The sequence below is a fragment of the Manis javanica genome, chromosome 1, assembly GCF_040802235.1.
Source record: "Manis javanica isolate MJ-LG chromosome 1, MJ_LKY, whole genome shotgun sequence".
Lineage (NCBI taxonomy): Eukaryota > Metazoa > Chordata > Mammalia > Pholidota > Manidae > Manis > Manis javanica.
In genome coordinates this window covers 80,063,210-80,089,500 of record NC_133156.1, presented here as the reverse complement: position 1 = coordinate 80,089,500, position 26,291 = coordinate 80,063,210, and the positions used below count along the sequence as shown (strand labels likewise).

Genomic DNA, 26,291 nt, shown 5'->3' with positions numbered 1-26,291 from the left:
CCCCCAGTTTGGGGAAGTTTTCAGCAATTATTTCTTCAAAGACACTTTCTATCCCTTTTCCTCTTTCTTCCTCTTCTTGTATCCCTATAATACAAATGTTATTCCTTTTGTATTGGTCACATATTTCTCTTAGTGTTGTTTCATTCCTGGAGATCCTTTTATCTCTCTCTATGTCAGCTTCTATACGTTCCTGTTCTCTGGCTTCTATTCCTTCAATGGCCTCTTGCATCTTATCCATTCTGCTTATAAATCCTTCCAGGGATTGTTTCACTTCTGTGATCTCTTTCCTGACATCTGTGATCTCCTTCCGGACTTCTTCCCACTGCTCTTGCATTTTTCTCTGCATCTCATCCCACTGCTCTTGCATTTTTCTCTGCATCTCATCCCATTGCTCTTGCATTTTTCTCTGCATCTCTGTCAGCATGTTCATGATTTTTATTTTGAATTCTTTTTCAGGAGGACTAGTTAGGTCTGTCTCCTTCTCAGGTGTTGTCTCTGTGATCTTTGTCTGCCTGTAGTTTTGCCTTTTCATGGTGATAGATATAGTTTGCAGAGCTGGTACAAGTGACCGCTGGAAGAGCTTCCCTTCTTGTTGGTTTGTAGCCTTTTCCTGGGAGAATAGCGACCTCTAGTTGCTTGTGCTGGGCAGCTGTGCGCAGACAGGGCTTCTGCTTCCTGCCCAGTTGCTTTGGGGTTTATCTCCGCTGTTGCTGTGGGCTTGGCCTGGCTGGGGCTGTTTCTCCAAAATGGTGGAGCTCCGTTGGAGTGGGAGTGGCTGGGAGGCTATTTATCTCCGTAAGGGGTCTCTGTGCTCCCTGCTGCCCAGGGGGTTAGAGTGCCCAGGGATCCCCAGATTCCCTGCCTCTGGTCTAAGTGACCTGTTCTGCCCCTTTAAGACTTCCAAAAAGCACTCCCCTTCGCAAGGCACTGGGTTCTTGCAGGTGTGGATGTGGTCTGGATGTTGTCCTGTGTCCTGTGGTCTCTATTTTAGGAAGATTTTTCTTTGTTATATTTTCATAGCTCTATGTGTTTTTGGGAGGAGATTTCCACTGCTCTACTCACGCCGCCATCCTGGCTCCGCCCCCTATTACTGTTAAAATACATTTTTTTATGCCTTGAAAAGATCTTCAGTTTCAAACTCTTCATTTCACTAAAACAAATTATTACTTTGATATGCTTCAAAGCTTTTAAGAATTCTGTTTATGATTTTTAATGTATATCTTGATGTTTTGGCAACATTGTCAGCTTCCTTTCTAGGAGCAAGACATTTTAAATCTTCAGACTGCTCATTATTCTTTTTAATTCAAGAAAAATGACATGATTTGGGTAGTAGTAGGTGTCATTTTTACACTTCTCTGAGCACATTGGCTGTGCCATGCATTCCTTTCTTAATTAAAAGTCTGATAGAGTGAACATTAAAACCAATTCATAGTCTACCTCAGACCTACTGAATCCAAAATAGAAAACCTACACTTGCAAGAAGTTCTTCAGCTGCCTTTAGGCCCAATCACTAGTGTTTGGGAGATTGCATTTGGAGTGAGAGTTTGTTTCAGGCTGTCCTCATCCTCCTTCTTGGGGAAACCAGGAAGGTACTCTTCCTTCCTTTCTCCTTACTCCCTCCACTAAGTGGTCATCAATGCCTGGGTCTTCTTCGATCTCCAGAACAAATCTCAAATCCATCTATTTTTATTCATCTCCACTGTCCCTGCATTAGTTCAAGATTTCATTATGTCTGGGTAGTCATCTCCTAACTGAGCCCATAACATCCTTTCTTGCTCTCTCCACTCCATTTACCCTGCCATGGTATTTATTCTAAGAATTCTCATTTTGTTAGTCTCCTGCTTATGATTCTTTAATTTTGCTCCACTCCATGGAGCATTTTTTTTTTATGACAACGTAAAAGGTTCCTATGTTTTGACTCCTGATACCACCCAGCCTTTTCTCCCACTCCAGCCTTAGTTATCTAATTGTAGTTCCCTGTGTGCCTCATTCTTTCATGCTGATGTCAGAATTCTGAGACCTATTGTGAATCTGTTTTGTAAAATGCTATGGTAAGTATGTCAGGCTTTCCTTAGTCAGGAACTAGTCACGTATGTTGCCCTTTCCTACTACCCTGCCACATCCTCTCAGGGAGCACGAGTTCCTAAGTTAGGAACTCAGTACCGGGAAGTTGGTAATACCACTGTTTTTGGTACAAAGAATATATGATATAATATTGACAGATATATATAATATGTCAATGTTATATATGGCATGATATTAACATGATATTTAGAGAAAATGTTACTGCTTAGTACCCATTATTGTTTAAAGAATTACTTTCTCAGATCTCTCTTCCTTTGGGTTTTAATGTTTGTGTAGAAATAAGTCACATTAAATAGTAACTTCAATGAAATATAATTTAATTGGCTGTTTTCTTCCAGTAAGTGATAAAATAATTTCTATATGTCTCAGTGCCTAATGCCTCTGGATTTTTATATTTATAGGTCCTGAATATATATGTTCTTGATGATGATATTCCTGAACTTAGTGAATATTTCCGTGTGACATTGGTTTCTGCAATTCCTGGAGATGGGAAACTAGGTTCAACTCCCACCAGTGGTGCAAGCATAGATCCTGAAAAGGAAGTGACAGATATCACCGTCAAAGCTAGTGATCATCCATACGGTAACCCAACACTTTTATACACTCAGCTCCGGGACTACTTGGTCTTGTTGAGAACCTCTTAAGGTCTTTATTGCAAATAATTGAAGCAGACCACCTTTGGACTCTCTGACTTGTAAGCTCTTGAACCTGTAAGCTGCCATTTTGAGGGATATTGCTTATAAAGGAAAAAATGAAGATTACTTTCTGAAGTTCGTATATATTTTGAAAATTATATGAAGATAATTTAAAATGGAAAAAGTATTTCTCTTCATGGTATCACATTTTTTTATTTTAAAAATTATCCTATTGTGATATGTGAACACCTAACTAATTGAAGTACTTTGGCATTTATACTTTATTAAGCTTCAAGAAGTGGAATCATCACTGTTTATTTTAATTTCTTTTTGGTTTATGCCAAAAAGTGATAACATTCTCAATTAGGGAACCGTCTTAGATGTTTGTCCTAATAAATTGAGACTGTTCTCTACATTGAAAAGGAGAAGTTCTTTGGTAGGAACAAAGCAAAAACATCTATTGAGAGGTCTGTATAGAAAACCTGGCAGGCTGTTCAACTCTGATTTTCAGTTATTTTTTAAAAGTGTGTTGGAAATCCTTTTAGGTGCCATTAGTCATATACTGCTGTAAGTTTAAAAATGAATTTGAGAGTCAAATATGAGTAAATGTTTCATAGTGCATATATTTTAAAACTCCATCACCATTCTTTTTGTTGATACCTCTGTAAAAAAAGTAAAAAAGGAAGGAAACTTTCTTTGGGTAGAGACAAGGGAAACTATCATTTAAACTTTCAACATTCTGAAAACTATTAATGCGTTCCATGTCAAAAGCATGTTTATCAAGTCTTCACTAAAAGTCTGTTCTGTGTAAAAGCTCTCAGAGTTTTATCCTGATGATCAGAGTAATTGTGTAAGATTGTTTCAAATGAATAAGAAATTCTTCCACAGATAACTGGCGCAAGACGCCCTGCCTCTCTTTGTATCTCCCAGGCTTGCTGCAGTTCTCCACAGGGCTGCCTCCCCAGCCTGAGGACACGATGACCCTGCCTGCAAGCAGCATTCCGCACATCACTGTGCAGGAGGAAGATGGGGAAGCTAGGTTATTGATCGTCCGCGCACAGGGACTCCTGGGGAGGGTTACGGCAGAATTTAGAACAGTGTCCCTGACAGCATTCAGTCCTGAGGACTACCAGGTATTAAATCCCTTGCTCCTTTTGAAGCAATGTTTGCATTTATAAAACAGACACAGTCCTCTGGGAGGGTTGGAAGGGATTTGCACTGTCCCGGGACATGCTAAACAAGGAAAATAAGCACTGATGGCATTACAACTTTTAAATTTACATAAAGTACTACAGTCTTGAAGCCTGTCACTTAAATAGCTGTCCTACTGATTTCTCTTGTAGTTTATATGTGTCATAGGTTTCATTTGTGTTATTTTAATGTTACAGCTTTTGATCAGATATGTAAAGTTATGTTTCTCACTTGTTTTAACAAAACCAAAATTGTCCATCAAACAAAACTAAAATTATGAAGAAATTATGTCCCTATCTTTTTTTAATAAAAAATTTTAAAATTGAAGTATAGTTGATATACAATATTATATTAGTTTCAGGAGTACAGAACTCCATCAGTATTAGCTTTCTGATAATCATGAGGATAGGGGTGTAGGTTTTTTAATTATTATAGAAAATGATAATCCAACTGAAGATTGGGGGTGTTCAGACTACCTAGAAACTGAAGACCATCAGTCTAAGGACTAAAGTATTTTAGACTAGTCACAACTTAGTGATTAGACAATTTATATACTTTATAAAATCTTCACCACAGTAAGTGTAGTTACCATTTGTCACCAGACATCTCTTCTCAATTTTAATTATTTTTCTCCATGTGAGAGCAGCATGGTACTGGCAAAAAAAAAAAAAAAAAAAAAGGCTTAGAATTTGTAACTGGACAGAACTGGATTTAAACCCATCTGCTCAATGTGTGGCCTTGGGAGACTCAATCTTCCTAATCTCAGTAAGGAAGAGATAATAAGAGAGAGATAATAATCTACCGGGTAGGATCACTCCGAGGGTTAATGGCAGCATTGAAGTGTTGTGTACTGTATATGGTGCCTACAAAGTAACACTTAGTAACCACTACTTGTGCTTATTATCAGCAATACTCATATTATGCAAATACTCATTTCCCCTCAGCTATACTTTTTAGGGAGTATTTTATAACCTTCAACATTTCTGTTTTTCTAAAGAGTCTTTTTCTTTAAATTTAACACTAGCTTTCCTGTTTTTCCCCTTCTTTCTAGTAAGACACACATAATGGTGCATTTTCAGTGATTTGTATATACTTTTTTAGCTGAACTTCAGAAACCTTGAATAGATTTCAGTTAATCTGGCTATAATCCAGTTAGCAAAATTTACTCAGATTTCTTCTTTCTCAAACTCTTTTTCTTGGGCAAGTTACCTTTCTCTCACCTTGACATTTCTTGGGTTTTGAATTAGTTGGTATGTAATATATTCCACAAGACATTTCAACATGGCTTAGTATTATTTCTCTGCATTTTCTTAAAAAAATACTTCAGTCCTTAAACTTGATGGTCTTCAGTTTCTAGGTAGTATGAACACCCTCAATCTCCAGTTGGATTATCATTTTCTTTAATAATTAAAACAAAAAACCTACACAGCCATCTTTCATGACTGTCAGAAAGCTAGTAACCATTGGAGACAGTTATGAGGCTTTCCAGGGGTGCTCAGATGGCCTGTTGGGACCTGTTCCCACTTAGAACCAATTATGTTTGCTTGTCCCTAAAAACCTCATTAACTTGCCTTCTTGTCTATGATGTCTAACATCACCGCTTGTCTGTGATGCTTCAGTTCTGTTTGTTCTGTGTTAGCGTACAAGTCTGGGTTTTTAGGCTGTGTATGTGAGTATATGTGCATGTATTTGCTGGGGGGATGGAGCGGAAATACCAGGAGGGATCATTTGCAGAAGAGGAGACAATTTGAGTATCAGATACCACTGTTTTTAACCTGCTTCTCATAAACCAAGGTACAGATGCTCCCTCTGCTAAGGGCTTACTTCCAGCTCTGAAGAGTGATATTAAACACTAATTAATGACTGAATCATGGTTGAGGGAAATGTTCAGAGTTGGTACTTTGGGGGAGGGGTGGGTATTGACATAGTCTGGGTGGCTAAGGAGGAGGGCAAGTGATATCTCTGCTAGGCTCTGAAGTTTAAGTAGGGGAAAACTAGCAAATTCAATGAAGGGGGAAGAATTACTTGAGACTAGTAGAATGGCATGAGTGAAATAGTAAGATGGCTTTAATGTAGGGAGGAGCACAGGTTGTCGGAAAGAACAGAGAGACCAATGTTTCTGGAACTTGGAGAGCCAGGTGTGGAGATAAAAGATAAAATGTACACGGACTGGTGCATCCTGAGCCTTAGGGATCATGCTACATGTTGTGGCTTTTATTTTAGAAACAAAGGAGAAGTAACTGAAAGGTGTTAACATATTTATAAAAGGTCATTAGGCTAAACTGTGCAGAGTGGATTAGAAGACATAGGCACTTGATACAGAAAGACCAGTAAGGAGTTCATTCTGTGGAACAAGGCAAGAGGTGATAGTATCCTGGGGCAAGCACATAATAGTGTAGATGAAAAGAAGTAAGTGAGCTCAAGAAATATTTAACAGTGAAAATGGCAGAATTTGAAGATTGTTAGTGTTAAGCAGACGGGTATCAAAGTGACTCCCTGGTTCTGGGCATAAGCAACTTGCTGTTTTACAATTTAATTTACTGCTGTGGAAAGGATTGGGCAATGCATAGATTTTAAGGGAAGATCATGAATTAAAAATTCTGACAGAAATTATAAGAAAACTTTTAAATAGGTATTAAGATCCAAATTAAGTTATTAGGGGCTGGAGATAGAAATTTGGGAATTGGGAGCATGTAAGTAGTATTAAAAGCCTAGTATACGCTAGCCTTGTCTAGAGAGAGTCTGATGAACAACAGTTTTTAGAAGGCATCAGGACAATGTTAAATAGGTAAAGAATCTCAGAATGGGTGAGCTAGAAAGGTAGGAAAAATAGGAGTGTGATATGGAATACCAGAGAAGAACATGTTTCCTGAAGAAGAAATGGCTAACTGTGTAAGATCTTGTTAAGGTCAAGTAAGATGGTTTCCTGTAGCAGTCAAATGTGATTTCTGTTGTTAAAACTTGTAGAATTGTTCCACTGACAACTATTCTCTAGGCAAAGTTAATTACTCTTGATCTAAATGTACACCTTGTAAAGCAGTTATTCTATTCAAATTATTTTATTACATGCCTAACACTCCTTCTGGAATGTTCTCCATGGGGCTAGAGATTTGTCTTGCTTGTTTTCAAATCCCAAGCATCTAAGGTGATAGTGTGCACATGCAATGTGTTTGATAAATATTTTAAAAAGTTAATGTATGAATGAATAAGTGAGATGGTACTTGGGTTCCTCAATTTAGCTTTAAGATCACTAGTAGCTCCACAAGATGAAATACAGTTGTCCACACACCTACCACTAGAGAAATTTAAAAAATTATAAATGAATTGAGGTAAAAATGCTCATATAAGAGAGAATAGGAGAAAAAGGGTTTTAAGACTTGTAATTTAAGTAACTTTTTGTTTTTCTTGTTGTATGTGAACTTTTCTGATGGTGAATCTGTATCAAGTATAATCAGGGAAAGGTTAATGCCCAATAGACTGATATTTATTATTGCTTGAAAAAATTGTCAGAATGAAAATGGCAGTATTATGCATTGAATATTTAAATCACTCAATGATATAATTTGAATAGTTTGAAATGTACTTGGTCAGGAGAGTTCTTTGCACATCATTGAATTAATTTAGAAATTTGTGGATATTACCTATTTAGATTTTTCATTTGCTTTGAGTACTTTTTTGATGAATAGGCAATAAGAGAAATAAAAATCCATATACTTTATTTAGTTTGAGAATATTTGTTTAAACTTTATATCGAGCACTATTTGTATTCACTTAAGTGTTTTCAATTTTATATTTTAGTTATGTTATTTTTCAGTATATCAGTCTGGGGCATGGAGAAGACTTCATTTTGTGCATTCATATACAGAATAACTATAATCTAATGATGAATCTTTTATTTGTATTTCAGAGTGTGGCTGGTACCTTAGAATTTCAACCAGGAGAAAGATATAAATACATTTCTGTTAACATCACTGATAATTTTATACCTGAATTGGAAAAATCTTTTAAAGTTGAATTGCTAAACTTGGAGGGAGGAGGTAAGACTGGTGACTCAAAAATATCAAATATTTGCTTGTCCCCAGACCATGATGATAATAGATTGTTTTAAGGAAATATCCTTTTAATTAACCTTACTTTTTTCTTAAATGAATGAATGACTAGTTTTTGGAAAGAGCAGCCTGAATGTTAATAATTACTTTAACTATATGGTAGACAGTTTCTGATGGAGTGAGGTTTGGTTAATTCTGAGTTAGTATCTCTAATGTTTATGTTAAAGACACCACAATTGTGCTGTTTCCCCCCTTTTATTATCCATTGTTGTTTCCTAAAGTGATGTGCTTTTAGAATGAAATAGTGTAATTGTACAGTATCAATCACCTAATTTTAGTTGTCATTCATATTAGGTGCCCTTAAAACTCACTTCTCTCCTTTCTTCCTTTTTCAATTTTCACAGTAGCTTTTTTAGCGCTATCTTCAGGTATAGCACAGTTAAAAACTAGTCCTTTTAGGTAACCTACTAGGAGGTGATTATCAATCATACAGGTCAACACCCCTTTATCCTTAATGCTGATATTCAAAAAGCTTTTCTTACCAATATTTTTTGGAGTCAAAATTCATTTTGTGGCAAAACTCATTTGTATTGAAGAGAGGCTATTTATAATCTTTATCCCATTTAGGTAAACTTTTTATATGTTTCTTTGCAGAAGTGTGTCTGATTATCAGGTGCTTCAGGGTGTGTTACAGAATACATGTGATATGCGTCATATTACTTTATATATGTAAGACACTGAGAGCTGGAATGGTGTTCATGAAGACAATTCCCTCTATTGCAAAACCTGGTATTATTGTCTTACTGTGTCTTCATGTTGTAATGAAGAAAGTCAGAGTACTATGAAAGCCATCCAAAGGGAGGGAATTGGTTGGACAGAAATATTAAAATTGTCTTTTACTATGTAGTGAGACTTTAGGCTAAGTATGCAAAGTTTTCCAATATTTCCCTTCTCTGTGTTCCCAAAACCTGGGTGAAAGCAAAGGAGGCTGAGCCAGGGAAATGGTTAAACAGCACCACAGCTCGGTTGGCTGTGTACAACAGTAAAAATATGCTGGGCAACCTATTTGGCAGGTGGCATAAAAAAATAACAGCTTTTTTGTGCTCCAGAAACAGGTCCTCAGATCTCTGAATCATTTTCATGACAGGACTTCATTTATCAAAGGTCACTGTTAAAATATTTGAAAAGTTATTTTTTATATCACATGGAGCTGAAATCCTTATGTAGTAGAGAAAATGTTAGTGATCATTACTTAATATTGGTTAATAAGGAACATCAGATATTCTTCAGAAATAGTACTTGTAATTACAGTAATACATAACGATTTTATGTATGAACTTCTTCACACATGTCCCACTGTTGTGTATTAATTGGGCACGAGCACTCATTGGAAAACAAATCGTGCAGTTTCTTAGAAGCTGTAGTGGCAGAGAATCTGACTTTTCATTCAGTGAATTGGGATTAGAGGTAAAGGAATCCAGACCCTGGCCTCCACTCCTTGAGTCAGAGCTAGAGACTGCTTAAGAAGTGAAATATCTTGTATAGCTAAATTCTTTTGAGGGTCAAGGGAACAACCCTTATTCAATGCTGTTTTGTCTGTAAAGCAGTCTATGAAAGATGGCCACCTGAATAGATGTCATGCACTAGGCAGAGTGCATTGGTATTGAACTTCTCTCTCTTATAACTTGTGGATAATATGGGTGGCATAACCATGCCCTGGGTATTCCCTGAAATCCATTTGCCTTTTTTTTTTTTTTTTTTTTTGAGAGGGCATCTCTCATATTTATTGATCAAATGGTTGTTAACAACAATAAAATTCAGTATAGGGGGGTCAATGCTCAATGTACAATCATTAATCCATCTCAAGCCTAATTCTCGTCAGTCTCCAATCTTCTGAAGCATAATGAACAAGTTCTTACATGGTGAACGAATTCTTACAGAGTGAATAAATTCTTACATGGTGAACAGTACAAGGGCATTCATCACAGAAACTTTCGGTTTTGATCATGCAATATGACCTATAAACCATCAGGTCAAATATGAATATTCATTTGATTTTTGTACTTGATTTATATGTTGATCCCACATTTCTCCTATTATTATTATTATTTTTATTTTTGATAAAATGCTGAAGTGGTAGGTAGATGCAAGATAAAGGTAGAAAACATAGTTTAGTGCTGTAAGAAGGCAAATGTAGATGATCAGATGATCAGGTGTGTGCCTATGGACTAAGTATTAATCCAGGCTAGACAAGGGCAGCAAGACATCCACGGATGCAGAAGATTTCTCTCAAAGCAGGGGGGGTGAGGTTCTGAGCCTCACCTCTGTTGATCCCCAAATTCTCACCTGATGGCCCCCCTGCGACTGTGCCTGTCTTAGGTTGTTCCTCCCTTGAGGAATCTTACCCGTCTCTGGCTAACCAGTCATCTTCCGCGGCCATACAGGGAAATGTAAAGTTGGTAAGTGAGAGAGAAGCCATATTGTTTGCAAAGGTTAGCTTTTTACTTCTTTGCAGATTTATGCCCTGTTGCTTCTATGCCCAGCACTTGTCTCGAGGTATCTTTACCACCTGGAGGAATTATGATACTCGGTAAATTCGATATGAGGCACGAATTCTATTTAAGGTTTGTAATTAGGAAGGAAGAAGAAAAGCTATAGATGTAGCATATGAAGGAAACTTGGGAGGATTGATTATTTCTTTGACATATCTTCTTGTATAGTACCTTAAGTATGTATAGGTTTTAAACTACTAACTAATTTGCACACACATATTAACATAATAGGAATACGGTGACATAAACAAAGCAAATCTATAATTACCAGCCATCTCCAGTGAAGCCAAGAAAACCATTTAGGCACCCTAGGCATTTGTGAAAATTTATCTATGATATGATGGATATTTTCCAACTGTACTTGAACCATCAGACAAATTAAAGCAGCCCATTTCTGGGATCTGTTCACATCCCATATGTTCTTTTAACCATAGATAGTCTATAGTCATGAGATTTTGGGGTGCTACAACTTGCACCCCTCCCAACTCCTGGTTGAGTTCCAACAGTACAGATCCGGTCAAATTCGTTGTCTCACTGTATGCACATGCCAGCCTAGACATCTCCCTCCTCATTCCTATGGCAAGTCCAGGAGACGGTGGGCTGGATGCAGCCACAACCGCAGCATCGTCCGGATCCCTGTAGAGGCTTTTTGATGATCATCCCCCGGCACGAGTCCTCCAGAGAGTGCTGATGCCGGAAGCTCCTCCTCATATCGTATCTTAGTTCATTTTCTGGGTATCCAAGCTAGGCCTTGATCTTCTGCGTAGAAACAAACAGACCCTTTGCCCACACTTTGACATGCCCTCTATACCACTGTGCAGAACTCATTGGAGGTCAGCACACAGTAACTGCTTTTTTTTTTTTTTTTTTTTTTTTTTAATTAAGAGAAAGGAATATTATCAGAAAAGAGTACCTCCATAGCTGATCATCTGACACCCTTTAAGTGATCAACATTAAGGATATTTAAAGCATGCGTTGATCTTTGATTTACCAATAGTTTTATCCTGTTAAGGAGTAATCCCCCTTTTCTTTCTTTCTTTCTTTTTTTTTTTTAAATTTTTAATCTACACTTACCTGAAGAATACTATGTTTACTATGCTCTCCCCTATATCAGGTCCCCCCTAACAACCACATTACGGTTACTGTCCATCAGCTTAGCAAAATGTGGTAGAGTCACTACTTGTCCTCTCTGTGTTGTGCAGCCCACCCTCCCCTTTCTCCCTCCCCCCCATGCATGCTAATCTTAATACCCCCCTTCTTCTTCCCCCCCCTTATCCCTCCCTGCCCACCCATCCTCCCCAGTTCCTTTCCCTTTGGTACCTGTTAGTCCATTTTTGGATTCTGTAATTCTGCTGCTGTTTTGTTCCTTCAGTTTTTCCTTTGTTCCTATACTCCTCAGATGAGTGAAATCATTTGGTATTTCTCTTTCTCCGCTTGGCTTATTTCACTGAGCATAATACTCTCCAGCTCCATCCATGTTGCTACAAATGGTTGGATTTTTCCACTTCTTATGGCTGAGTAGTATTCCATTGTGTATATGTACCACATCTTCTTTATCCATTCATCTACAGATGGACATTTAGGTTGCTTCCAATTCTTGGCTATTGTAAATAGTGCTGCGATAAACATAGGAGTGCATCTGTCTTTCTCAAACTTGATTGCTGCGTTCTTAGGGTAAATTCCTAGGAGTGGAATTCCTGGGTCAAATGGTAGGTCTGTTTTGAGCATTTTGATGCACCTCCATACTGCTTTCCACAATGGTTGAACTAATTTACATTCCCACCAGCAGTGTAGGAGGGTTCCCCTTTCTCCACAGCCTCGCCTACATTTGTTGTTGTTTGTCTTTTGGATGGCAGCTATCCTTACTGGTGTGAGGTGATACCTCATTGTAGTTTTAATTTGCATTTCTCTGATAATTAGTGATGTGGAGCATCTTTTCATGTGTCTCTTGGCCATCTGTATTTCTTTTTTGGAGAACTGTCTGTTCAGTTCCTCTGCCCATTTTTTAATTGGGTTATTTGTTTTTTGTTTGTTGAGGCATGTGAGCTCTTTATATATTCTGGACGTCAAGCCTTTATCAGATCTGTCATTTTCAAATATATTCTCCCATACTGTAGGGTTCCTTTTTCTTCTATTGATGGTGTCTTTCGCTGTACAGAAGCTTTTCAGCTTAATGTAGTCCCACTTGCTCATTTTTGCTGTTGTTTTCCTTGCCCGGGGAGATATGTTCAAGAAGAGATCACTCATGTTTATGTCTAAGAGGTTTTTGCCTATGTTTTTTTCCAAGAGTTTAATGGTTTCGTGACTTACATTCAGGTCTTTGATCCATTTTGAGTTTACCTTTGTATATGGGGTTAGACAATGGTCCAGTTTCATTCTCCTACATGTAGCTGTCCAGTTTTGCCAGCACCATCTGTTGAAGAGACTGTCATTTTGCCATTGTATGTCCATGGCTCCTTTATCAAATATTAATTGACCATATATGTTTGGGTTAATTTCTGGGGTCTCTAATCTGTTCCACTGGTCTGTGGCTCTGTTCTTGTGCCAGTACCAAATTGTCTTGATTACTATGGCTTTGTAGTAGAGCTTGAAGTTGGGGAGTGAGATCCCCCCTACTTTATTCTTCTTTTTCAGGATTGCTTTGGCTATTCGGGGTCTTTGGTGTTTCCATATGAATTTTTGAATTATTTGTTCCAATTCATTGAAGAATGTTGCTGGTAATTTGAGAGGGATTGCATCAAATTTGTATATTGCTTTCGGCAGGATGGCCATTTTGACAATATTAATTCTTCCTAGCCATGAGCATGGGATGAGTTTCCATTTATTAGTGTCCCCTTTAATTTCTCTTAAGAGTGACTTGTAGTTTTCAGAGTATAAGTCTTTCACTTCCTTGGTTAGGTTTATTCCTAGGTATTTTATTCTTTTTGATGCAATGGTGAATGGAATTGTTTTCCTGATTTCTCTTTCTATTGATTCGTTGTTAGTGTATAGGAAACCTACAGATTTCTGTGTGTTGATTTTGTATCCTGCAACTTTGCTGTATTCCGATATCAGTTCTAGTAGTTTTGGAGTGGAGTCTTTAGGGTTTTTTATGTACAGTATCATATCATCTGCAAATAGTGACAGTTTAACTTCTTCTTTACCAATCTGGATTCCTTGTATTTCTTTGTTTTGTCTGATTGCCGTGGCTAGGACCTCCAGTACTATGTTAAATAACAGTGGGGAGAGTGGGCATCCCTGTCTGGTTCCCGATCTCAGTGGAAATGCTTTCAGCTTCTCGCTGTTCAGTATAATGCTGGCTGTGGGTTTATCATATATGGCCTTTATTATGTTGAGGTACTTGCCCTCTATTCCCATTTTGCTGAGAGTTTTTATCATGAATGGATGTTGAATTTTGTCAAATGCTTTTTCAGCATCTATGGAGATGATCATGTGGTTTTTGTCTTTCTTTTTGTTGATGTGGTGGATGATGTTGATGGATTTTCGAATGTTGTACCATCCTTGCATCCCTGGGATGAACCCCACTTGGTCATGGTGTATGATCCTTTTGATATACTGTTGAATTCTGTTTGCTAATATTTTATTGAGTATTTTTGCATCTACATTCATCAGGGATATTGGTCTGTAATTTTCTTTTTTGGTGGGGTCTTTGCCTGGTTTTGGTATTAGGGTGATGTTGGCTTCATAGAATGAGTTTGGGAGTATTCCCTCTTCTTCTATTTTGTGGAACACTTTAAGGAGAATGGGTATTATGTCTTCTCTGTGTGTCTGATAAAATTCCGTGGTAAATCCGTCCGGCCCCGGGGTTTTGTTCTTGGGGAGTTTTTTGATTACTGTTTCAATTTCTTTGCTTGTAATTGGTTTGTTTAACTTTTGTGTTTCTTCCTTGGTCAGTCTTGGGAGGTTGTATTTTTCTAGGAAGTTGTCCATTTCTTCTAGGTTTTCCAGCTTGTTGGCATATAGGTTTTCATAGTAGTCTTTAATAATTCTTTGTATTTCTGTGGAGTCTGTCGTGATTTTTCCATTCTCATTTCTGATTATGTTGATTTGTGTTGACTCTCTTTTTCTCTTAATAAGTTGGGCTAGAGGCTTATCTATTTTGTTTATTTTCTCAAAGAACCAGCTCTTGGTTTCGTTGATTTTTGCTATTGTTTTATTCTTCTCAATTTTGTTTATTTCTTCTCTGATCTTTATTATGTCCCTCCTTCTGCTGACTTTAGGCCTCATTTGTTCTTCTTTTTCCAGTTTTAATAGTTGTGATGTTAGACTATTCATTTGGGATTGTTCTTCCTTCTTCAAGTGTGCCTGGATTGCTATATACTTTCCTCTTAAGACTGCTTTCGCTGCATCCCACAGAAGTTGGGGCTTAGCGTTGTTGTTGTCATTTGTTTCTATATATTCCTTGATCTCTATTTTGATTTGTTCATTGATCCATTGATTATTTAGTAGCATGTTGTTAAGCCTCCATGTGTTTGTGAGCCTTTTTGTTTTCTTTGTAGAATTTATTTCTACTTTCATACCTTTGTGGTCTGAAAAATTGGTTGGTAGAATTTCAATATTGTGGAATTTACTGAGGCTCTTTTTGTGAGCTAGTATGTGGTCTATTCTGGAGAATGTTCCATGTGCACTTGAGAAGAATGTATATCCTGTTGCTTTTGGATGTAAAGTTCTATAGATGTCTGTTAGGTCCATCTGTTCTAGTGTGTTGTTCAGTGCCTGTGTGTCTTTACTTATTTTCTGCCCGGTGGATCTATCCTTTGGGGTGAGTGGTGTGTTGAAGTCTCCTACAATGAATGCATTGCAGTCTATTTCCCTCTTTAGTTCTGTTAGTATTTGCTTCACATATGCTGGTGCTCCTGTATTGGGTGCATATATATTTAGAATGGTTATATCCTCTTGTTGGACTAAGCCCTTTATCATTATGTAGTGGCCTTCTTTATCTCTTGTTACTTTCTTTGTTTTGAAGTCTATTTTGTCTGATATTAGTACTGCAACCCCTGCTTTCTTCTCACTGTTGTTTGCCTGAAATATGTTTTTCCATCCCTCGACTTCTATTCTATGCTTATCTTTGGGTTTAAGGTGAGTTTCTTGTAAGCAGCATATAGATGGGTCTTGCTTTTTTATCCATTGTATTACTCTATGTCTTTTGATTGGTGCATTAAGTCCATTTACATTTAGGGTGACTATTGAAAGATATGTACTTATTGCCATTGCAGGCTTTAGATTCGTGGTTACCAAAGGTTCAAGGTTAGCTTCTTTAGTATCTTACTGCCTAACTTAGCTCGCTTATTGAGCTGTTATATACACTGTCTGGAGATTCTTTTCTTCTCTCCCTTCTTATTCCTCCTCCTCCATTCTTCATATGTTGTGTGTTTTGTTCTGTGCTCTTTTTAGGGGTGCTCCCATCTAGAGCAGTCCCTGTAGGATGCCCTGTAGAGGTGGTTTGTGGGAAACAAATTCCCTCAGCTTTTGCTTGTCTGGGAATTGTTTGATCCCACCATCATATTTAAATGATAGTCGTGCTGGATACAGTATCCTTGGTTCAAGGCCCTTCTGTTTCATTGCATTAAGTATATCATGCCATTCTCTTCTGGCCTGTAGGGTTTCTGTTGAGAAGTCTGATGTTAGCCTGATTGGTTTTCCTTTATAGGTGACCTGTTTCTCTCTAGCTGCCTTTAAAACTCTTTCCTTGTCCTTGATCCTTGCCATTTTAATTATTATGTGTCTTGGTGTTGTCCTCCTTGGATCCGTTCTGTTGGGGGTTCTGTATAATTCCATGGTCTGTTCGATTATTTCCTCCCCCAGTTTGGGGAAGTTTTCAGCAATTATTTCTTCAAAGACACTTTCTATCCCTTTTCCTCTTTCTTCCTCTTCTGGTATCCCTATAATACGAATGTTTTTCCTTTTGTATTGGTCACATATTTCTCTTAGTGTTGTTTCATTCCTGGAGATCCTTTTATCTCTCTCTATGTCAGCTTCTATACGTTCCTGTTCTCTGGCTTCTATTCCTTCAATGGCCTCTTGCATCTTATCCATTCTGCTTATAAATCCTTCCAGGGATTGTTTCACTTCTGTGATCTCTTTCCTGACATCTGTGATCTCCTTCCGGACTTCATCCCACTGCTCTTGCATTTTTCTCTGCATCTCATCCCACTGCTCTTGCATTTTTCTCTGCATCTCATCCCATTGCTCTTGCATTTTTTTCTGCATCTCTGTCAGCATGTTCATGATTTTTATTTTGAATTCTTTTTCAGGAGGACTAGTTAGGTCTGTCTCCTTCTCAGGTGTTGTCTCTGTGATCTTTGTCTGCCTGTAGTTTTGCCTTTTCATGGTGATAGAGATAGTTTGCAGAGCTGGTACAAGTGACCGCTGGAAGAGCTTCCCTTCTTGTTGGTTTGTAGCCTTTTCCTGGGAGAATAGCGACCTCTAGTGGCTTGTGCTGGGCAGCTGTGCGCAGACAGGGCTTCTGCTTCCTGCCCAGTTGCTTTGGGGTTTATCTCCGCTGTTGCTGTGGGCTTGGCCTGGCTGGGGCTGTTCCTCCAAAATGGTGGAACCCCGTTGGAGGGGGAGCAGCCAGGAGACTATTTATCTCCGTAAGGGGCCTCTGTGCTCCCTGCTGCCCAGGGGGTTAGAGTGCCCAGAGATCCCCAGATTCCCTGCTTCTGGTCTAAGTCACCTGTCCTGCCCCTTTAAGATTTCCAAAAAGCACTCTCCAAACCAAAACAACAACAGCAACAATGAGAGAGGGAACAGAAAGAAAGAGAAAAAAAAAAAAGGAAAAAAAAGGAAAAAACAAGCGATTTTTTTTTTTTTTTTTTTTTTTTGTCCTCAGGTGCCGGTCCCAGGCACCCGCTCACTGGTCCTGCTGCCCTGTCTCCCTAGCACCAGGGTCCCTGTCCTTTCAAGGCTTCCAAAAAGCACCCACCCACCGGTCCCGCAGGGAAGGAACGCTCAATATTCTTTGTCCTCAGGCACTGGTCCCAGGCACCCGCTCACCAGTCCCACCGCCCTGCCTCCCTAGCACCGGGGTCCCTGTCCCTTCAAGGCTTCCAAAAAGCACTCGGCAAAAAGAGAGAAAAAAAAGGGGAAAAACGCGCGATTTCTTCCGTCCTCAGGTGCTGGTCTCAGGCACCCACCCACCGGTCCCACAGGGAAAAATGCGGGATATTCTTTGTCCTCAGGTGCCGGTCCCAGGCACCCGCTCACCAGTCCCGCCACCCTGCCTCCCTAGCACCGGGGTCCCTGTCCCTTCTAGGCTTCCAAAAAGCACTCGCAGAAAAGAGAAAAAAAAAAAGGGGAAAAACGCGCGATTTCCTCTGTCCTCAAGTGCCGGTCTCAGGCACCCGCCCACCGGTACCACAGGGAAAAACGGGGGATATTCTTTGTCCTCAGGCGCCGGTCCCAGCCACCCGCTTACCAGTCCCGCCACCGTGCCTCCCTAGCACTGGGGTCCCCGTCCCTTCAAGGCTTCCAAAAAGCGCTCGCCAAAAAGAGAAAAAAAAAAAAAAAAAAAAGGGAAAAACGCGCGACCTCCTCCGTCCTCAGGCACCGGTCTCAGGCACCCGCCCCCAGGTCTCGCAGAGAGAAACGCGGGATATTCTTTGTCCTCCGGCGCCGTTCCCAGGCACCTCCTCACCGGTCCCGCCACCCTGCCTCCCCAGCAACGGGGGCCCGTCCCTCTAAGGCTTCCAAAAAGCGCTCGCCAAAAAAAAAAAAAAAAAAAAAAAAAAACCGCTCCGGTTTCTCTCCACCCGCCGGGAGCCGGGGGGAGGGGCACTCGGGTCCCGCCGGGCTGAGGCTTGTATCTTACCCCCTTCACAAGGCGCTGGGTTCTTGCAGGTGTGGATGTGGTCTGGATGTTGTCCTGTGTCCTGTGGTCTCTATTTTAGGAAGATTTTTCTTTGTTATATTTTCATAGCTCTATGTGTTTTTGGGAGGAGATTTCCACTGCTCTACTCACGCCGCCATCTTGGCTCCGCCTCCCATTTGCCTTTTAAGGTTCCAAGAAGAGTTTAGGTATTGGGTGCCATAAATTCTCCTCTCTGGTATATCCCAGTCCTGTTGAGCGGAAGCTCAGAAGAGCAGGGCAGTTGTTACCCTTGCATGTCAGTCAAGGCTACTGCTGGGGTTGCACAGGTGTGGATGTGGCCTGGCCTCTCTTGCTCCTCTCCTTTTCCACTGCTGCCATCTCTGTCCTTGTCTTCTTTGTCTGCAGGCATTTGGTAAAATAATGGTTGGAGTGTAAGATGTATTGGGAGTGAAGGTAAAGCCACTTTATCTTTATTATAGTCCTTATATATTGCCTATGTACTTTATTTTTCACAATATGATTTATTTGATCTTTACAGCAGCTTTTAAAAAAGGCAGCCCCTTTTATAGGTGAGAAAAAACTGAGGTACTAAGAGGTGTGATTTGTTGAAGGCTTTACAGCTGGTATCTTTCAGAGCCAGGGCTGAAGCAGTTTTTCAGACTGCCTGTCTAGGGTTCTTTGCACAGTGTCAGGGGCAAAAGGGTAATCAAGCCTGTGAATGGTGGATATGGTGGGAATTTGAATGTGCAGCTGGAGTGTTAGATGCATTCCCCTAAATTTTAGTTGGTGGTTGTGAGTGGCAGGGTGATTTTCATAGGCATATAGGCCTAAATACATGATTATATGCACACAAAATTCTTTTAAAAATAGTTAAAATGTTAAGAACAAATCACATTGCTGCAAGAAGTGAAAATTTAAAAATAAAACTGGTTAAATTTGCAGAAATGGGAAATACCAAACACAACTTTTATGGAATATTTCCTGATGTTATGAATGAAAATTTTGTTAATTGGTAGCTTGACTAATGTTATACGTTATACTTTCACTGCTTAAAATAATTAATTTTCCATGGAAGAATGTATGTCATTGGGTGAATATTACTGCATTTTGCTCTTTGTTGGATAAGTTTTAAGAGCTCTCAATTTTCTCATTGTGTCACTGTGTGCTGTGTGGGCTGTCTCTCTGTGTGTCTTCCTGTGAAGTGACTGAACTCTTTAGGGTTGATGGCAGTGGTAGTGGTGATGGGGACATGGACTTCTTCCTTCCAGCTATTCACAGACGTGGTAAGCACCTGTTCCAAGGCCCTTTATTAACTTTTCTTTTTAGAGACAACAATACTAACCATTTTTTTTGATACCTACTATGTACAGGCCCTTAACATATTTTATCTCATTAACCATAACATCAACTTTTCAAAGTATTATAGTCACCCAGCTAGGAAGTGATCAAGTCAGAGTCAGGTTCTTGCCTCTGCCTTCAAAGACTAGACTTTCCTCTTTGTAGGAGCCTCATGCAGTTAATTGATTCTAATTGTAATAGAAATGCTTGAATATCTCTTATAAAAATAATTTTCTTTGAAAAGCATTTTATATAGCTTTGAACACCTAAAAAGAGACAGAGTATCTGTATTTTCACGTTAAATACATCATGCTTATTTTCTTTATAAAAAGAACCATGAGTGTTTAATGTAGCACTTAATTAAAACACGTGGGAGAAAAATTGCCAATTAATGGGGGGAATATTGAAAAGAGGATGCCTTTTGAAGTAGATTCATACACAAACATGATTCAGCATTTTACCTCAAATATTATTTCATAGGAGGAGAGAATGTGTAGAATACTTATTTTTTGAGGGACAACTTTCTGATTCTCAAATGTTCTTTTTTCACAATGTTTGGCTTTACGTTTTAGGATTAGAACTCATGTTCCTAGTCCTCTCATTCCTAACTTCTACCAGTGCCTCCTGTAAACTTGTATTTAATTACTCAGTTGCATTTAGGATTCTTCATTTTTTTGTTTGCGTATATTAATGTAACATAAAAGTTGAACACACTTATCAGGAAAACATTAAGTACGTCTGTAGATATTGGTACCTTTTTAGTTACAAGATTGGACTGTTTGGGGCCAGAAGAGGGTGATCTACAATATCATAATATGATGAAAAATAGGCCTAGAATTAATGCACATCTGGAAACCAAGAATCTGTTAAGTCAGATTGGTGAAAATCCCAGGGAAGCTGCTGTTTCAGTTTAAAGGTAAAAGTCATTTGGCTCATGTTCTTCTGAGTTCAGCAAAGGTCGTGGGAGACTTTCTGCATGTGCTCTGCGTGGAGGAATGTTCTCTTTCATGGAGAAGAATAAGGAAAAACAAGTTTTCCCTTATTCTTCTCCAAGTGCTTAAGCAGCACTTGTATATCACATTGGTGCCAGAATAGAGAAAGGTCATAAAAGCATGAATATTGTGGCAACCATTTGTGCCTGCCTTTCTTTCTAAAACAAATTGGAACATACTCATGAATGATACAGCTGTCTTCAAAAAGTTGTTCCTTGGCTTTTCATTTGATTTGTAAATTACTGATTAACATTTTCTTGTTCAAATTTACTCATGCAGCCAGCCTAGGAGTGGCTTCCCAAATTCTAGTGACAATTGCGGCTTCTGACCATGCTCATGGTATATTTGAATTTAGCCCTGAGTCACTCTTTGTCAATGGAACGGAGCCAGAAGATGGGTACAGCACTGTTGTGTTAAATGTGAGTACATTTTTCCTCCAGTCTCAGATGCTTTCTGTTCTTAGAAAACTTATATTATGAAGGTATGCTTTATGTCAATTTATTTTCCTATGTAGGTCGAAGGGGAATGAGCGTAGTGGCACAGACAATACAAATTGACCATTGAAAAGTGATTTGGCATTTTTCTTTGTATTTAGCTTTGTACATAAATTCACCATGATTCTGAGAATTTTCCTGGCTCTTAAAGAATATAATGGAGCTGTACCACAAGAGTTATTTTAGTAGAATTTTGTATAATTTCACATAGGCTGTGGTAAGAAACATCTTCTGAAGCTCAGTGACAATGTAACACAGATTTGTGTTTTGCTCCTGGTATATGTCCAGTTTAAATTGGCAGTCATCAGTCACTTATGGGTCAAGGGCTTACAGAGGCTACACTCAACAGGCCTTCTTATCTTCATGAAGTGGGGAGATGTGGACTGAGAGAACTGCATCCTTTCTCTTCCAGCTTCTTTGTGGAAGCCATGCACAGCGTTTATACTTACACTTCATTGGTCAAAGCAAGTCATGTGGACATGCCTAATGTCACTGGGTAGAGAAATACAATTCTACCTCTCCTCCAAAAGGAAAGAAATTCCAAAATATTAACACCAATACTAATAACTCTCTATTGTGTGTATGTGTGTGTGTGTGTGTTTACTCCTCTGCTTTGTTCCAGTAGAAATTAAGTAGGATTCTGTTGTTAAATAATTGAAAGGAGCACTTAGAGGCTTGCCTCAGCTTCCTTGGATTTTATACAAATAATGAAGAAAGATCACTCAAAATATATCCCTTCTGTACTCAAATATACTGTTGTGGAATAATTTAAACAACTTTAAAAAGATTAACTTGTTATCCAAAAAAGAAAAAAAAGAATGAAGGGAAAGGATCAAGTTTTATAAAATCCCTGTCTCAAATTTTGTTTTTAGTTAACATTCATATTTCCAGTATAAATAAAAGTTACTATTATTTGAGACTTATTGGAGTATTTCGAAAACTTTTTATTCTTAGAGTATTAGTGACAGAAGCATTTTTTTACTTCTTAAATGTATTAAACTGGGCAAATATGCTCTTCAGTGAGTTTGTTTTTCATTAAATTGAAGATAAAAGGAAATATAATGTTTTTAAGAATGAGTTTTATAGCTAGCTTTTCAGAAAAATATCACTCCTTACTGTGAAGTATATATATACCATCTTTGCAGTAAATATAAAATATTTTAATGAGTCTGCTTAAATATAATCATTTGTTTTATTACTAATATATGATTGCACATACAACAGTAATTTAGTAAGAAGCTCAAACTGTTCAATTTGTAATTTTATGCAACAGTCACTTTTTAAGTAGGGCTTGGTGAGGTCTTGAAAGATGCGTAGTGCTTCAAGAATCTTACATTTTTGAGAACAACTTATATAAAATAAATAAAACTATACTATGCTGCTATCATTCTGTATTTACAAACCTCTGAATGGATAATATTAATCCCTATTTAACTCATTTTAATATTAAATATTTTATAGATTATAAGAAGTCATGGAGCTCTGTCTCACGTGACTTTGCTGTGGAGCATCGACTCTGATCCTGATGGTGATCTCGCCTTCACCTCTGGCAACGTCACATTTGAGATTGGGCAGAAGACTGCCGACATCACAGTGCAAGTGCTGCCAGATGAGGACCCAGAACTAGACAAGGCGTTCTCTGTGTCCATCCTCAGTGTCTCCAGCGGCTCTTTGGGAGCTCGTGCTAATGCCACTTTAACAGTTTTGGCTAGTGACGATCCTTATGGGGTCTTCATCTTTTCTGAGAAAACGAGACCTATTGAAGTTGAGGAGGCAATGCGGAACATCACATTATCAATAATACGGTTAAAAGGCCTCATGGGAAAAGTCAGAGTCACATATGCAACACTGGATGATTTGGAAAAACTGCCTTATTTTCCACCTAATTTAGCCAGAGCAACTCAAGGAAGAGACTATACACCAGCTTCTGGATTTGCTTTTTTTAGAGCCAACCAGAGTGAGGCAACAATAAATATTTCAATTTTGGATGATGATGAACCAGAAAGATCAGAGTCGGTGTTTATTGAACTACTCAATGCTACTTTAGTAGAGAGAGTGCAGAATCGCCCAAGTAAGTAACCATTAGTGTATTATTATTATTATTATTATTGTAGGTAAGAATCATAAAACAACAAATTAAGAATTGGATATAATAGAAAATTCTATAAAAATGGTAAGCTCTAACTTTGAAAGCACCATCTTATAAAAATTTATAAGGCAGATGGAAATGGGACGCTTGAAAACATGAAGTCATATTTTAAAAGTCATTACATTCACAGACTAAATTTTTAGAAGCTTCTGTGTAACTGACCTCTAGTACTACGGTACTATATATATATATATATAGTAGCTTCCAAAAGATTCTAGAATCAATTTTGCTAGCAAGATTCTGAGCTTCTCTTGTCTTGATCTACTCTGGAAGATTACCTAACCAGTAGAGGCCCTTTGTATTGTTAAGGAGCATGTGTGAGGGAAAGGGGAGAGGACTGTGGAGCAGAAAGAAATCCTGTAAACTTGTAGGCACTGTGGGAGCTGAGAAGAAGGCATTGGTTGAGAACAGGAGTGCAAAATAAGGAGTGATCCCCGTTGGCCAGAGGATCTGTTGCAACAGCTTCTATTGGAAAATAAGTCAAGGGGCTTCAATAGGGTAACAGATAAGAAAATTCATGCAGTGTCTGGTACATTGTTAGTATCCATAAATATAAACGATTATTATTAATAACATGGCATATGGCATATCAGTGTGTTGTGTGATGGGAGAAACAATCAATGTGAATTTTAATTCTTGGTATGTATGTTTCTGGAACCATGCACCATGCTTTAGGCAATTCAGTATAGGAGTAAGCCATGGTGTGGAATAATTAAGTTCACATCTGTGTGATATTGACTCAAGTTTTAATAAGTAAAATCAGTGTAGAACCTGATAGGGTCTGTGTTACTCTGAGTGTAATCGTCAACTTTTAGGAGAGCAGTGTGAGAAGACTGGCAAGCAGCACCGGGGTGAGAGCGCAGGACAGAATGAACAGAAGTAAAAGATGAAGGTTTTATACCTGTTTTGGTGAGGAATTGTAAATAGGGAGCAAGAGATCTGACAAACCCTTAAGAATGCTTCTTGACTGTGTCCACAAGGTACTAGCGTGAAACTTTTGGTGATGTCCTTAATATCTTTGTGCCTCTGATTCCTCATCTGTAAAAGTATACAGTGGTACCTACCACGTAGAGGTGGGGAGATGGTGTGGGCATCACATAACTTGATACAAGACAAGTGCTTAGAACAGTGGCTGGCAAATAGTACACAGTGAAACAATGTCTGCTGCTACAGCTCTCTCTGTCACTGCCTCTCTTGTTCTAATTTAGTTTAATTACATTTTTTAATAGTTTTTGATTTTAACTATGACATAAGTTAGCATGGTCTGGCCTATATATCATTGAAATTACTTGTTTTTAAAAAGGTTAAATTTTATTTATTATCAATTGTTATAGATATTCTAAATATGGACTTAAAATTGTTTACTTCAGTTTGGTGATACTTAGTTTGTGTAAGAAGGTCACTTTTCTGTTTTGGCAAGGGTGCTGTTTGGAAATGAACCCAGAAACTAAATCAGGGAGTTTGTGGAAGGTCCTAAATGCCCTCAAAGTAAGTTTTGCTCTCTTTAAATCAGTGGGAAGTAAGAGAGCTTTAAAAGTATGAGCACACTCTATTGTATCAGATGAGGTAGCATTGAGGCTGACTCTCCTTTCTGATGAGGTGGTTGAGTGACTATTAACTAAAATGGGGCAGGGAGGAATAGATTTGTGAGGCAGGACAGGGAAGCAGAGAGGTGGTAATTTAATTAGAGTAAGATGATTTGCTGTTGGTCTTTGAGGGCAAGGAGCTAAATTACTTTTCTACTTAATTTTGTGACTGAAATGCTGTTTTTAAAAAATTTCATGATATACTTATAACTGATTAGGAGAGCATAATTATGTAGGTTTCCTCATTATCTGTTGTAATATTATGTGAGTGATGATTAGTTATGCTCTAATAATTTTTTGCCTTTTGACAAATTTCCAGTACTTATTAAGATATCCCTGTAGGGTAACTTTTCCTTTGCTGAGGATTCTGGAATAAAAATCCTCCCAGAATGTAAAGCTACAAGGGGGTAAGGACTTCCTGTTTGATTTGTCTTTGAATCCCCAGTGTCTAAGTAGTGCTGGTACATAGTAATCAACAAATATTTTTTGATATAAGTAGTAGAGAGAAAACACCAAATGGTGATCCTGTTTGGCTGATGGAATCTTGCCAACGCTTTCTGATGACTTTTAGTCAGTTCTGAGAATTATGATATATTAGTTTTTCTTCTGTTTTTCAGTTCCAAATTCTCCACGCCTTGGGCCTAAGATAGAAACGATTGCTCATCTAATTATCATCGCCAATGATGATGCATTTGGAATTCTTCAGCTCTCAGCACCAGTTGTTCGAGTGGCAGAAAATCATGTTGGGCCCATTATCAATGTGACCAGAGCAGGGGGAGCATTTGCAGATGTTTCTGTGAAGTTTAAAGCCGTGCCAGTGACTGCAGTAGCTGGTGAGAAAAGAGCTGAGGAGCAGTGAAGTGTTTTAGAAGGAAATCCTCTCTCTCATTAACAAAGCCATTCAAAGATGTAGTTAGAAAAATCGCCCAGAGAACAATAATACTCTTGCCTCCTTTTTAAGGCCCAAACCTAGAGCTTTTCTCATATATCTGTGACAGTGATTTTGTAGAGTTTGTGAAAACTGTTGGCAGAATTGTATATGAACTTTAAAGCTGTGATGATCAGAATATGCATAAAACCCATGAAAAGTAAACTAAAGAAAGCATTGTTCAGTTTTCTCTGTGTGTATTCTTTTTTTTTTTTTTAAGAGATTCATGTGTAAATGATACTGTGGAATGCAGGATTAAATGCACAGACATATGATTGCTGTGCTTGGCAACGGTCTTGTCTCTTAACCCATTATCTTGTCTGGTAGTTTATTTATGAAGAACATGTAAAAGATGGTTAGCATTAACTGTTTTATGCATAAGCAGTATAATTTCATTGCCAAATGCAAACATCAGGAGACCACCGCCTTTGACGATGCAGTTACAGCGTCTAGGAGGTTTGCCTAAAAGCTGTTCACTTAGA

The 26,291-nt window shown here is 38.4% G+C and overlaps 1 protein-coding gene across 1 annotated transcript in view; it reads left to right on the top strand.

The window, feature by feature from the left end:
* The window catches only part of ADGRV1 (adhesion G protein-coupled receptor V1), a 577,341-nt gene that overhangs the window by 100,868 nt on the left and 450,182 nt on the right, over positions 1-26,291 (top strand). Inside the window, exons 23-29 of the mRNA XM_037012118.2 lie at positions 2,487-2,667; positions 3,651-3,853; positions 7,819-7,948; positions 19,525-19,605; positions 20,932-21,071; positions 22,608-23,217; positions 25,499-25,714. Of these exons, the coding sequence (XP_036868013.2) occupies positions 2,487-2,667; positions 3,651-3,853; positions 7,819-7,948; positions 19,525-19,605; positions 20,932-21,071; positions 22,608-23,217; positions 25,499-25,714 (1,561 nt within the window). The remainder of the gene's footprint in view (positions 1-2,486; positions 2,668-3,650; positions 3,854-7,818; positions 7,949-19,524; positions 19,606-20,931; positions 21,072-22,607; positions 23,218-25,498; positions 25,715-26,291) is intronic.